General features: G+C 39.2%; 1 protein-coding gene across 1 annotated transcript in view; it reads left to right on the forward strand.

Annotated features, from left to right (window-relative positions):
* The window catches only part of LOC134226764 (kelch-like protein 18), a 121504-nt gene that overhangs the window by 80899 nt on the left and 26768 nt on the right, over positions 1-13837 (forward strand). Inside the window, exons 9-11 of the mRNA XM_062707736.1 lie at positions 13077-13115; positions 13232-13302; positions 13763-13835. Of these exons, the coding sequence (XP_062563720.1) occupies positions 13077-13115; positions 13232-13302; positions 13763-13835 (183 nt within the window). The remainder of the gene's footprint in view (positions 1-13076; positions 13116-13231; positions 13303-13762; positions 13836-13837) is intronic.

Here is a 13837-nt window from a genome sequence, read left to right on the forward strand (position 1 = left end):
AGCTTAAAATATTCATCTTCATAAAGCAACTTCGGTCCGAATTGTGACAAACATCGCATGATTATTCAAAACATAGAATGACATAGTCACACGACTACTCCACCAATTCATTCATTCGGCTGTCACTGAGTGTGCTTACGGTGTGCAGAAAAAAAACATAATAAGCATTGTTTATATTGATGTTTACAGTTGAGAATGCCTCACGGATGAAAATCGGATTCAGTTCTTTGTGATAAATTACTTTACCCTTTTAAAACGTGTTCAGATTTCAGATAATTTATTAATATGTAGAATGCGCATAAATATTCAATGACTACTATTCAATCGAATATTGACAGTCCAGAGCCGATTATGAATGTGACAAGTGTAGAAAGGTGGACTTGCCAAAAAAATTCGATTATTTTACACTCTGCTCCCATCCCTATCCCTGCACATTTCGCACATTTCGGCTCGCGGCACGAAGCCTTTGTGGGATGCGTTGAGCTTCTGATAGAACTTGCGTGTTTCTTGAGAACGGCACAGCTGTTCCATTTCCTCACACTCGGCTTCTTCAAGGCGGCGTTTCTTCTCCTGAAAAAGGCGGGTCTGCTGTCTCCGCTTCCGTCTATAACGTTCCACGTTCTGCCGGGTACCTTGCTGCAGCGCGACCGCCCGCACTGCGTCCTTCTCCTCCAGAATCTGTTTGCAATCTTCGTCGAACCAATCGTTCCGTCGACTTCGTCCCACATACCCAACGTTGTTTTCCGCTGCGTCGTTAATGGCTGCTTTAACTGTATTCCAGCAGTCCTCAAGAGGGGCCCTATCAAGGTCTCCCTCTTCCGGCAACGCTGCCTCGACATGCTGCGCGTATGCAGTGGCGACATCAGGTTGCTTCAGTTGCTTCAGCTCTAGGTCGTACCGCGGCGGTCATCGGTACCGAGCATTGTTGATGACGGATAGTTTTGAGCGCAGTTTAACCATCACCAGATAGTGGTCAGAGTCGGTGTTAGCGCCACGATATGTCCTGACGTCGATAATGTCGGAGAAGTGCCGTCCATCAATCAGAACGTGATCGATTTGTAATTCTGTCTGCAGTGGTGATCTCCATGTGTACCGATACGGAAGGCTTTATTGGAAGTAGGTGCTGCGAATGGCCATATTCTTGGAGGCGGCGAAATCAATTAATCGTAGGCCGTTTTCGTTCGTCAGCCGGTGAGCGCTGAACTTCCAATAGTCGGTCTAAACTCCTCCTCTTGGCCATCCTGAGCGTCCAAATCTCCTATCATCATCAGTGCATCCGGAGTGTGTGCAATGGACGTTGATTATGCTGAAGTTGAAGAACCGGCCTTCTGTCATCAACCTGCACATTCTCTCATTGATCGGCCACCACCCGATCACGTGCCTTTGCATATCGCCCATCACTATGAAAGCTTTTCCCAGCTCGTGTGTGTTGTCGCAGCTCTGGTAGATGGTATGATTACCTCTAAACGTTCGCACAATTGATCCCTTCCAACAAAGCTCCTGCAGCGCTACGATGCCGAATCCACGGTCCTTGAGCACATCGGCGAGAGATTTGCAATTCCACGAGTTTCCAATCGCTAGTCCCTTTTCGTCACAGTGGTCTTCGCCGATGGTTCCGGTCGGTACTCTCTTGTTGATTGTTCGTTTCATGAGTTATTTTTCTTGGAGGCTGTCTTGCAGGGCCTGACACCAAACCCCCTAAATTTCCGGAGGACCATTCCTCCTTATTTCCGGTGGACCATGGTGCACAGTTTCACTTAGAGTCCCTCGCTGGCACTCGGACGGTAATCAGCCGCCCCTAACATGGAGAACAGACGCCGTTGTGAGCCGCTCCTAATATGGAGAACAGACGCTCAGTAAGATTTGCACCTCCGGATAGGAACAAACCCCCCCTTCCCTATCAGCATACGACCATAGTTCCCATCGGGGTTGGTTACTGGGTAAGACCGCTAAGGACCGCAAGATGGGGTTTATTTTATTCCTTCAGATACGCGAAGTACCAATGATACGCTTTACCCAGCATTTGCCAACCATCGGCCGCATAAGTCGCGTGGCGCGACTTAAGGAGGAGTTAAGGAGGAATTGTTTGGCGAGGATGAGCTCAGGACTAGAGGCTCAGTGTTAGGAGGAGCCAGGACAGTAGCGAGACGCGCACACTAAGGAGCAGTGTTGAAATATCAGGTAGTGTGCTACGCTTCGCATTTGATCGATGATGGTTAGGAAGCAGGCGCCGCTGGTTGGTTGTAGTCGCTCGGGAAAGCACCTGTCTAGCGTACTGGTTTCGTGGGATCAAACCCCACCGAAGGGAGCGGTTACCCTACAATACCTTTTCCGAAATAAATCTATCACATGTTGTGCATATGCATAATCGAGTTTCAGATATAGGAAAGAGTATGATCTTATTGGAATTGCTGGGTAGCACCAGACATTCTTATGACCGTGTGATTTTCTAATTTTCGAACTGTCACTTTTAAGTTTAATTCTCCAAATGAGACAGACCCTTAGTATTACATCGATCAAAGAGCTTGGAAACGTTCTCGAGAGCAAGCTTTGTTTTACTGAGCATGTCTCAGTTACCATGGATAAGGCCAACGCTATGCTCGGATTCTTATGGCGTAACACAGCACAGCTCGATGATGGCCATGCTCTCAAATCGCTGTATTGTGCATTAATTCGTAGTACATTCGAGTATGGAGTACAAACCTAGAATCCGTAACATTTCGATCAATTGACCGTATCGAGAGAATAGAGAAACGCTTCATAAACTGCGATTTACGCTGCTTACCATGGAACAATCCAGCCAACTTTTCTCCATCTCGAAATCGTTGTGCTTTGATTGACTCGGAACCATTATTGTCGGCGTAGCACCAAACTAGAATTCGGAAGTCGGGACTTCCAAACCGAACGTTCTTCCGAAGTTTTATCTATCAAAATTAATGATGCGTTGTTTTGCGCATCTTTAGGCAAATCCAGCGCACTACTTTCGAAGTCGGATAAGTTCCCTGTATAAGAAGAAAAATCCAACTTTGGTATAAAAAGCGTATTAATTTTGTTTCGGATAGACAATTACCTTTATTCTTGTTTACGGACAAACGATACTTTCGAACGAATGCGATTCGTTCGAACCGTTTCCCCATTTGAGTTTGCTGGCGTAAACGAGAATGCGCTTCAACTTTCGATCGAAAGCGCGTTCGTACGTAAACAAGAATTATGGGTGAATATCAGACCGTTGAGCGATATTTCAAAGGATGTTTTTTTTTCGAAGTCATAACGCGCAACATCGACTGCAGTTACATCCTGAAGAATGTTTTCATGCACCGTCTCGGAGGCTGTCCTGCTGTCCATAAATCACGTAGACTCAATTTTCACAATTTCAATCCTCCTCCCCCTAGTACACTTTCGTAGACTTTTCTGAACCTCCCCCCCCCCCCTTCGAAGTCTACGTAAACTTTTACAAATTATACAAAATATCATATGTGCTGTGCGTTACGAAATAATGTGGAGTTTAGTTATCAAATTTCGAATAGAACAAAATCAAACTAAACGAAATTCAACAGAACAAAAATCAATTTAAAACAGAATCAAATTGGCAGCTGTTGAATCCGAAATTCGTAAAGTAAACTAATCGTAGAATTTTCCGATTGATAACAATGAAACTTCCCGTTGATACTTCAAAGAACTCTCCGTAAAAATTTTAATGCTTTCCTTGTATTTTTTTTGCAATATAGAATTTCCTAATAAATTGCGATCAATATTTTCCGTGAAAATTTTGAAATATTTGCAATATTTCGCGGAATTTCAGAACGATTACCCATGCAAATTTACAGCCATTCCTGAGGAAACTCCAGTTGAAATTTCGGTGAATTTCTCGTGAAAATTTCGAATTATTTTCTATAAAAGTTCAAAGGCTTTGCAATGGAAATTACGAAGATTTTTCTATGGAAACTCGATATATCCCGTAGAAAATTCTGAGAATTTACCGTGAACGTTTTGAAACAATTTCCTTTGGTAATTCCCCATTTCAATGATAATTCTAAAGAATTTCCATTCGTAATCCCGTCAATAAATTGCCGTGAAAGTTTCAAAAATATTCCCGCGGATTGATTTCTTACAAAAAATGTCTAAGTATTTCTATGCTAATTCCGGAAAATTTCCTGTGCAGCTTCCAAAAAGCTTCCTTCAGATATTTCAAAGAATATTTTTTGCAAATTCCAAAAAGATTCCCTATATACACTCAGGATAATCCGCTCATATTTATCTGCGAAAATCCATAAATTTTAATTTTGCGATTCATATGTGCGCACATAACTATCCACTATCCCAGGACGCACTAAAAACAAATCAGTGTAATATATTATATCATGAGCAGTTGCACATATATTGCATCGGCGCAAAACGATTTTTATTAGCCGAACAAATGAATCACAAGTGCAATGTTAGCTGATCAGAATTTAATAGTGTACACATATGTATTACGTGCAAATTATTTTGAGTGTAAGATATTCCAAGGAATACTTACTTGATACTTAATGGGCTACAGCTCTTCTATGAACCTACGCCGAATAGAGTATCCTTCTCCACTGGACTCCTGGGCCAATCACTTCCAGTCGCCCTGACCATTGAGCGTCCTCAGGTCTTCTTCAACTGCAAAAAGCCATCGTGTACGCGGCCTTCCACAAAGCCTGCGGCTTTTTCCGGGTTCTCTACTAAATATTATCTTTGCTTGACGTTCTTTCGGCATACGACCAACGTTTCCAGCCCACCGTAGTCTGCCGTGTTGTATAAGCTTAATAATATCCAGCCCATTATACACCCGGTACAATTCGTGATTCATGTGACGCCGCCAGATACCGTTCTCCTGTTTACCGCCGAATATTGTCCGCAGCACCTTACGCTCAAAAACTCAAGCTCTCCGATCAGTCTCCTTTAACGTCCATGTTTCATAGCCGTATAAAGCCACCGGAAGAATCAGAGTAGTATACAGCGCGAATTTTGTCTTTGTTTGCAGACTACGGGACTTAAACTGGTTAGGAAGGTCGTAATAAGCCCTATTTGCTACAAAAGGCTTTTTTCCACTTTTCCCATTCAGTTGTCATTGAATTAGATCCGCAAGAGTACTTGAGAACTACGTTTTGAATTCCAATATAAAACCACAGCTCTTTAGGTTTTATAATGCTCCTGTGTTCCTCCTCAGAGCTAAAAAATGGAACTGACATAAAGCCAGCAGTTAAGTTATATGTGGTTTGATCAAGACTTATAAAAGCTGCCAAGTTTCGTAGAGTCCTGTAAAAAACCCACATATAACCTTTACTCCTGAAGAAGACCTGCATAGGAATACAAAGCTTGAAACTACTAACTACTATGGATAGAAACTAAATTTTCAGCACAAATTGTTTGACCCACGGAAGTTTTTTCATATTGCTTTCAGTCGAAAATGAAAAAAAAACATTAGCAGTTTTTTCTTATTTTCTTATTATGTAGGGGAACTGTTCCGATCTCCATCTCACTCACTGAAAATGCATTCATCTTATCGGGAAGTAAAGAAATACGGCACCAATTTTTTCGCTTCTTTTTGTCAACATGCGAACTCCTGCTGAAAAAAATCACAAATCAAATACCTTTCCATTGCTCTGCTTTCAATGGGATGAACATCGGAGCCATGAGTTGAAATCCAGGAGTAGCTCCCTTATATATTTAAGTGGTTGAGAAAACTGTTCAAACAGCATTTGCTCATAAGGGGTATGAAAATATGTATTTAATCCATACATGCTTTGCCAATTTAACACGAGTAAAACACTTTTATGGTACAAAATATACCATTTAACAATTGCCACTATATGCTTTTTAATTGAAATACTTATTTTAAAAAGTACTTGCATTCGATGCCGAGGGCAGAAAAAGTTTGTTTATGATTTTTTTTTTATCTGTCTACATTGTCATGTTGTCATTATATATAAAACTACCAAACTTTAGGTTTGACCAAGATAAAACTTGCTAGTCGTAACATGGTCTTCAAAAGGCCAAGATAAAACCTCTAGGTGTTTGAAATGCCCAGATAGGGCCAGTTCAGGAGTGATGGTTATGCAATCAAAGTTTTATTCGAAAAAATGTCGCAGATATGAAAAAAATAATGAATTTCATAATCGAAATATCATGCAAATTTCTGTTTCACCTTTTAAACGGTAAAATTAGACATCCTAATAAGTTTTAGGAACAATGCTTTGATTATTTGATCAACCAAAGTGGTTATTCATTGAAATTATTTTTAAAGTAATTAACTAAGGCAATTAATTAAACTTGAAAAATTCTAAATAATAACAAATTAACGAAGCGCATTGTTAAAATACTGATTATTTATCATGGTTTCACCATGAAAAATCCCTGACAAGCCTTCAAACATGCATAGAACACTCAAAGCCAGATATGAACTTTTATTGAACTGGCTGATAATAATTCTTTTATTTTTGTTGTTGACATGTAATCCATGTATTGCACAAACATGAGTACAAACAAGAAACAAATAATCAACCTGAGAGTTGACAACTGTTTCATTATCGGCTTATTTGTTGTTGTATCATAGTCATGAAGTGGTTGTATCATGGTTATATAGTGGTTCTCAAAACCACCAAGTCTAGAGGAGGTGTTATGTTGCATGTTTTATGTGAGACTTGAAGTATATCATAAAACCGTTGGTTCTGAACTGGAACGCATATTAGGTTTTTATGATTGCAATAAAACTGGGCCAACTGGCTGTAACATGGTTTTATAGAGATCTACAGGAGGTTGTGGAAACTGCGAGGACTGCATGGAAGGTTTTGAGATTAGGTTTTGAAGAACGCTATAAAACTCTGATACAACCTTAATTGTTACTTGGGATTGTGCAGCTTTAATTGCTAATGCCTTCTGCGAATAAATGAAAGGAATTATTTTATTTTTTTTTTATTTTCATCAGTGTAGTTGATTTTTTGCCTTTCTCGTATACTAAGTATACGGTAAAGGCTATATGATCGCTCCAAAAACAAACTTTTTATAGAAGGCCCGGAGACCCATAGTGTTATATACCAATCGACTCAGTTCGACGAATCGAGGTGATGTCTGTGTGTGTGTGTGTATGTGTGTGTGTATGTGTGTGTGTGTGCGCAAAACTACTCAAAAAATGTCACTCATTTTTCGGGCACTTATCCTCAACCGATTTGCTCACAACAAGTTGCATTCGACGCAGAATCCTGTCTCATTGTTTCCTATTTGAAATTGGCCAGATCGAACCATGGGATCAGAAGTTATGGCCAAATACAAATTCATACAGAAAAAATCGCGTAAAACATGTCACTCATTTTTCGGGCACTTATCCTCAACCGATTTGCTTGCAACAAGTTGCATTCGACGCAGAATTCTGTCCCATTGTTTCCTATTTGAAATTGGCCAGATCGGACTATGGGATCAGAAGTTATGGCCAAAATACAAATTCATACGAAAAAATCGCGTAAAAATGTCACTCATTTTTCGGGCACTTATCCTCAACCGATTTGCTTGCAACAAGTAGCATTCGACGCAGAATCCTGTCCCATTGTTTCCTATTTGAAATTGGCCAGATCGGACTATGGGATCAGAAGTTATGGCCAAAATACAAATTCATACGAAAAAATCGCGTAAAAAATGTCACTCATTTTTCGAGCACTTATCCTCAACCGATTTGCTCGCAACAAGTTGCATTCGACGCAGAAACCTGTCCCATTGTTTCCTATTTGAAATTGGTCAGATCGGACTATGGGATCAGAAGTTATGGCCAAAATACAAATTCATACGAAAAAATCGCGTAAAAAATGTCACTCATTTTTCGGGCACTTATCCTCAACCGATTTGCTTGCAACAAGTAGCATTCGACGCAGAATCCTGTCCCATTGTTTCCTATTTGAAATTGGCCAGATCGGACTATGGGATCAGAAGTTATGGCCAAAATACAAATTCATACGAAAAAATCGCGTAAAAAATGTCACTCATTTTTCGAGCACTTATCCTCAACCGATTTGCTTGCAACAAGTTGCATTCGACGCAGAAACCTGTCCCATTGTTTCCTATTTGAAATTGGTCAGATCGGACTATGGGATCAGAAGTTATGGCCAAAATACAAATTCATACGAAAAAATCGCGTGAAAAATGTCACTCATTTTTCGGGCACTTATCCTCAACCGATTTGCTTGCAACAAGTAGCATTCGACGCAGAATCCTGTCCCATTGTTTCCTATTTGAAATTGGCCAGATCGGACTATGGGATCAGAAGTTATGGCCAAAATACAAATTCATACGAAAAATCGCGTAAAAATGTCACTCATTTTCGAGCACTTATCCTCAACCGATTTGCTCGCAACAAGTTGCATTCGACGCAGAATCCTGTCCTATTTGAAATTGGTCAGATCGGACTATGGGATCAGAAGTTATGGCCAAAATACAAATTCATACGAAAAAATCGCGTAAAAAATGTCACTCATTTTCCGGGCACTTATCCTCAATCGATTTGCTCACAACAAGTTGCATTCGACGTAGAATCCTGTCTAGTTGTTTCCTATTGAAAATTGGCCATATCGGACTATGGGATCGAAAATTATACCATTTTTGCCTTTCTCGTATACTAAGTATACGGTAAAGGCTATATGATCGCTCCAAAAACAAACTTTTTATAGAAGGCCCGGAGACCCATAGTGTTATATACCAATCGACTCAGTTCGACGAATCGAGGTGATGTCTGTGTGTGTGTGTGTGTGTGTGTGTGTGTGTGTGTGTGTGTATGTGTGTGTGTGTGTGTGTGTGTGTGTGCGCAAAACTACTCAAAAAATGTCACTCATTTTTCGGGCACTTATCCTCAACCGATTTGCTCACAACAAGTTGCATTCGACGCAGAATCCTGTCCCATTGTTTCCTATTTGAAATTGGCCAGATCGGACAAATTGGCCAAAATACAAATTCATGCGAAAAAATCGCGTAAAAAATGTTACTCATTTTCCGGGCACTTATCCTCAATCGATTTGCTCACAACAAGTTGCATTCGACGTAGAATCCTGTCCCGTTGTTTCCTATTGAAAATTGGCCATATCGGACTATGGGATCGAAAATTATACCATTTTTGCCTTTCTCGTATACTAAGTATACGGTAAAGGCTATATGATCGCTCCAAAAACAAACTTTTTATAGAAGGCCCGGAAACCCGTAGTGTTATATACCAATCGACTCAGTTCGACGAATTGAGGTGATGTCTGTGTGTGTGTGTGTGTGTGTGTGTGTGTGTGTGTGTGTGTGTATGTGTGTGTGTGTGTGTGCAAAACTACTCAACAAAATGTCACTCATTTTTCGGGCACTTATCCTCAACCGATTTGCTCGCAACAAGTTGCATTCGACGCAGAATCCTGTCCTATTGTTTCCTATTTGAAATTGGCCAGATCGGACTATGGGATCAAAAGTTATGGCCAAAATACAAATTCATACGAAAAAATCTTGTAAAAAATGTCACTCATTTTTCGGGCACTTATCTTCAACCGATTTCCTCGCAACAAATTGCATTCGACGCAGAATCCTGTCCCATTGTTTCCTATTTGAAATTGGCCAGATCGGACTATGGGATCGGAAGTTATGGCCAAAATACAAATTCATACAAAAAAATCGCGTAAAAAATGTCACTCATTTTTCGGGCACTTATTATTAACCGATTTGCAACAAGTTGCATTCGACGCAAAATCCTGTCCCATTGTTTCCTATTCGAAATTGGCCAGATCGGACTATGGGATCGAAAGTTATGGTCAAAATACAAATTCATACGAAAAAATCGCGTAAAAATTGTCACTCATTTTTCGGGCACTTATCTTCCACCGATTTCCTCGCAACAAGTTACATTCGACGCAGAATCCTGTCCCATTGTTTCCTATTTGAAATTGGCCAGATCGAACTATGGGATCAAAAGTTATGGTCAAAATACAAATTCATACGAAAAAATCTTGTAAAAAATGTCACTCATTTTTCGGGCACTTATCTTCAACCGATTTCCTTGCAACAAGTTGCATTCGACGCAAAATCCTGTCCCATTGTTTCCTATTCGAAATTGGCCAGATCGGACTATGGGATCGAAAGTTATGGTCAAAATACAAATTCATACGAAAAAATCGCGTAAAAATTGTCACTCATTTTTCGGGCACTTATCTTCCACCGATTTCCTCGCAACAAGTTACATTCGACGCAGAATCCTGTCCCATTGTTTCCTATTTGAAATTGGCCAGATCGAACTATGGGATCAAAAGTTATGGCCAAAATACAAATTCATACGAAAAAATCTTGTAAAAAATGTCACTCATTTTTCGGGCACTTATCCTTAACCGATTTACTCGCAACAAGTTGCATTCGACGCAGAATCCTGTCCCATTGTTTCCTATTTGAAATTGGCCAGATCGGACTATGGGATCAAAAGTTATGGCCAAAATACAAATTCATACAAAAAAAATCGCGTAAAAAATGTCACTCATTTTTCGGGCATTTATCCTCAGCCGATTTGCTCGCAACAAGTTGCATTCGACGCAGAATCCGGCAGCCCTTACTTTGCACCGTTCAATGTGGAAAAACGATCCATAAAAAATGAAAAACGATCCATAAATGACATCTGAATGTTCCATAAAACGCTACCATAAATCCATAAAATAGTTCGAGAGATTCCATAAAGAATATTTTTATGATCTATAAAACTTTGAAAAATGATCCATAAAAACTATATATTGATCCATGAAATTTCAAATTTGCGCAATTTATCTCCTGATGATGATCCATAATTTCAGCCATATGATCCATAATTTTGATCATATGATCCATAATTTTGATAATGTGATCCATAATGCTTGGAAAGATGGCCAATGAAACTACATTAATTGATCCACACATTTTATAAAATCTATGGATCATTTATCAAAATTTATGGATCATATCACCCAAACTATGGATCATTTGAACAAAGTTATGGATCAAATGGCCAGAATTATGGATCATATGACTAAAATTATGGATCATATTGATGAAATTATGGATCATCATCACGATAAAAAAATGCGCAAATTTGAAGTTTAATGGATCAAAATATAGTTTTTTATGGATCATTTTCCAAAGATTTATGGATCATTTGTCACATGTTTATGGGAAAATAGCAAGAATTGTATTGTTTTTCTTGACCATGTTAATGGAACATATTTCCCAATTAATTGCTAAATTTTAGCTTAGTTATGGATCGAAAAATTATTCTTTATGGAATCTCATTAACTATTTCATGGATTTATGGTATCATTTTAAGGAACATTCAGATGTTATTTATGGATCGTTTTCCAGTTTTTTTATGGATCCGTCTTTATCGTTTATATGCAAAAGTATGTTTTGCCGCAGAATCCTGTCCAATTGTTTCCTATTTGAAATTGGCCAGATCGGACTATGGGATCGAAAGTTATGGCCAAAATACAAATTCATACGAAAAATTCACGTAAAAAATGTCACTCATTAATCTGGGTTTTTTTATGGAAAAATCGCTAAAAAAAATGTCACTCATTTTCCAGGCACTTTTCCTCAATCGATTTGCTCGCATTAAATTGCATTCGAGGCAGAATATCTCATATTTTCTTATTGAAAATTGGCCAGATCGGACTATGGGCTTAGAAGTTATGGCCAAATTACTGTTTATTATGAAAAAGAGTTCAAAAAAGCCTAGCTCACTTTTTTAGCACTAAGACCTCATGTATTCCCCAAGCAACACAAGTTCAACAAATCTGGTTGCAGTAACCATATTGTGACTGAATCCGGTCATATATAAGTTACTGTGATTGACGTGCAATATGTGTGCTTCTCAGGTCGCTCGCAACAGATTGCATCCGACGCAGAATCTTGTCCCATTGTTTCCTATAGAAACTTGGCCGGATCGTACAATTGGGTCAAAAGTTATGGCGAAAATACTAATTTTAAAACTACAAAATAAAATGCCATTTTTTGCTCTTATGCTCATCCGATTTGTTTGCAACAAATTGCGTTTGGCGAGAATTTTTTTTATGCATATAAACAAATATGAAAAATAAGACTAATCCACATATTGGTGTTAATTTAGATTTTTCCAAACCTTTTGAACGAACGAGAAAGGCACCATCACCGCTAGGTGGATTAATCTGGGTTTTTTGCTAGAGAATGAGAACTGTTATAGTATAAACATGTTTTTATATACGTGTCGTTTAGTACCAAGTACAACTTAACATATGGTCCGTCAGTCATATGCCATGACTCGTATCCATCCCGGGATCATGTGGATTATGAAACCAATCACTTTTCGTGGATGGGCAGACCAAATCTCTCTAACTTTATTCTTCTTCATCCACCACCGCTGCCCTCGCTGCCTCAGCCGTCATCGGTCTCTAGCCGATTGAACGATTGACAAAAAATGCGCCCACTTCTTTCATGCATATTCGCAGACCCACCGGCAGTTCTACCGCTGGCGACTGCATGCTGTGTAGGTAAACACAGCGAAGAAACGAACGAAACGAAAAACGCGTCAGCAAAAAGCATGTCAGTACGCGCTGCTGTCACAAATTGTAATGACTCGCACACGGCAGGCACTGCTTCTTTTATACACAAAGAAAATCTTGCGGTGGACCCGAAGGCCCGTGATATACCGCATTCTGATGTTCGTGTTAGGAATGCACGGGATTGGTTACATATGAAATTTTTGCTAGCTTTGACAAGAATTGACATTTTCAATAGCTTATCGTTAATAATCTTAAGTTTTAATGAAATAGGAAAATTGCTGGAGAGTGTCCGAGTTGATTGATATATAAATCTTTAAAATCCATCGAAAAATAAAGGCGCTAGCTCTCTATTTACAAAAATCTAAATGACACCCAGTATTATAGTAAAGAAAGACGTAAGTCCTACGTCAAAAATAAATCTAGAACAGCTGCTGGGAAAAGTAATGTTTCAGATTCATATTCAAACTGATAGCCCCGAACGATTTGATTTTACTCTAAGAAACTCCTGAAAAAAATGTCAATTTTTGTTTAATTATTTCATTTCAGGTGGAGTAGCCCCTCTTGGAGGTTATGTGTATGCTTTAGGTAAGTTCAGAGACATTTTTATAATTTATTCTTGATTGCTTAGTAAAACTGCCATAAAAACGTATTTACGAAAATTTCGAAACATTTGTGATTCATTGTTCAACTATATCATTCAGGCGGTCATGACGGACTTTCCATTTTTGATTCGGTTGAACGATATGACGTAACAACAAACACATGGACTAAGGTAACTGCTATTGATAGTGTTTTGGGGCCGTGCATTAATTACGTAAGCAGCTTTTCTGAGCTTTTCAACCCACCTCCCCCCCATGTTAGATTTTCTTCATACAATTTAATTTAATTTATGGAGTGTAAGAAAATGACAAACACCCCTCCCCCCATAAGTGCTTACGTAATATGTGTACGACCTTTTTCCTTATTTCCTGAAAATTTCAAGACAAAATTTTCAAAACGACTTATCTGCTTTTCTAAACAAAGATTCAAACGACGATTTGACAAATCTGATAGCTCTCCCACGCAAACCAACACCACCAATAGGTAGGTGAAGGTTTCCGCTACCTGTTGATGGTGTTGCGTGGGAGTGCTATCAGATTCGTCAAATCGTCGTTTCAATCTTTGTTTACAAAAGCAGATAAGTCGTTTTGAAAATTTTGTCTTGATTTAACCTTTTTTCCTTGATTGTCTAGGTGCGGTCAATGCTGAATCGTAGATGCAGGCTAGGAGTTGCTGCACTTGGTGGTAAATTATATGCTTGTGGAGGT

The sequence above is a fragment of the Armigeres subalbatus genome, chromosome 3 (assembly GCF_024139115.2).
Source record: "Armigeres subalbatus isolate Guangzhou_Male chromosome 3, GZ_Asu_2, whole genome shotgun sequence".
In the NCBI taxonomy this organism is placed as follows: Eukaryota; Metazoa; Arthropoda; class Insecta; order Diptera; family Culicidae; genus Armigeres; species Armigeres subalbatus.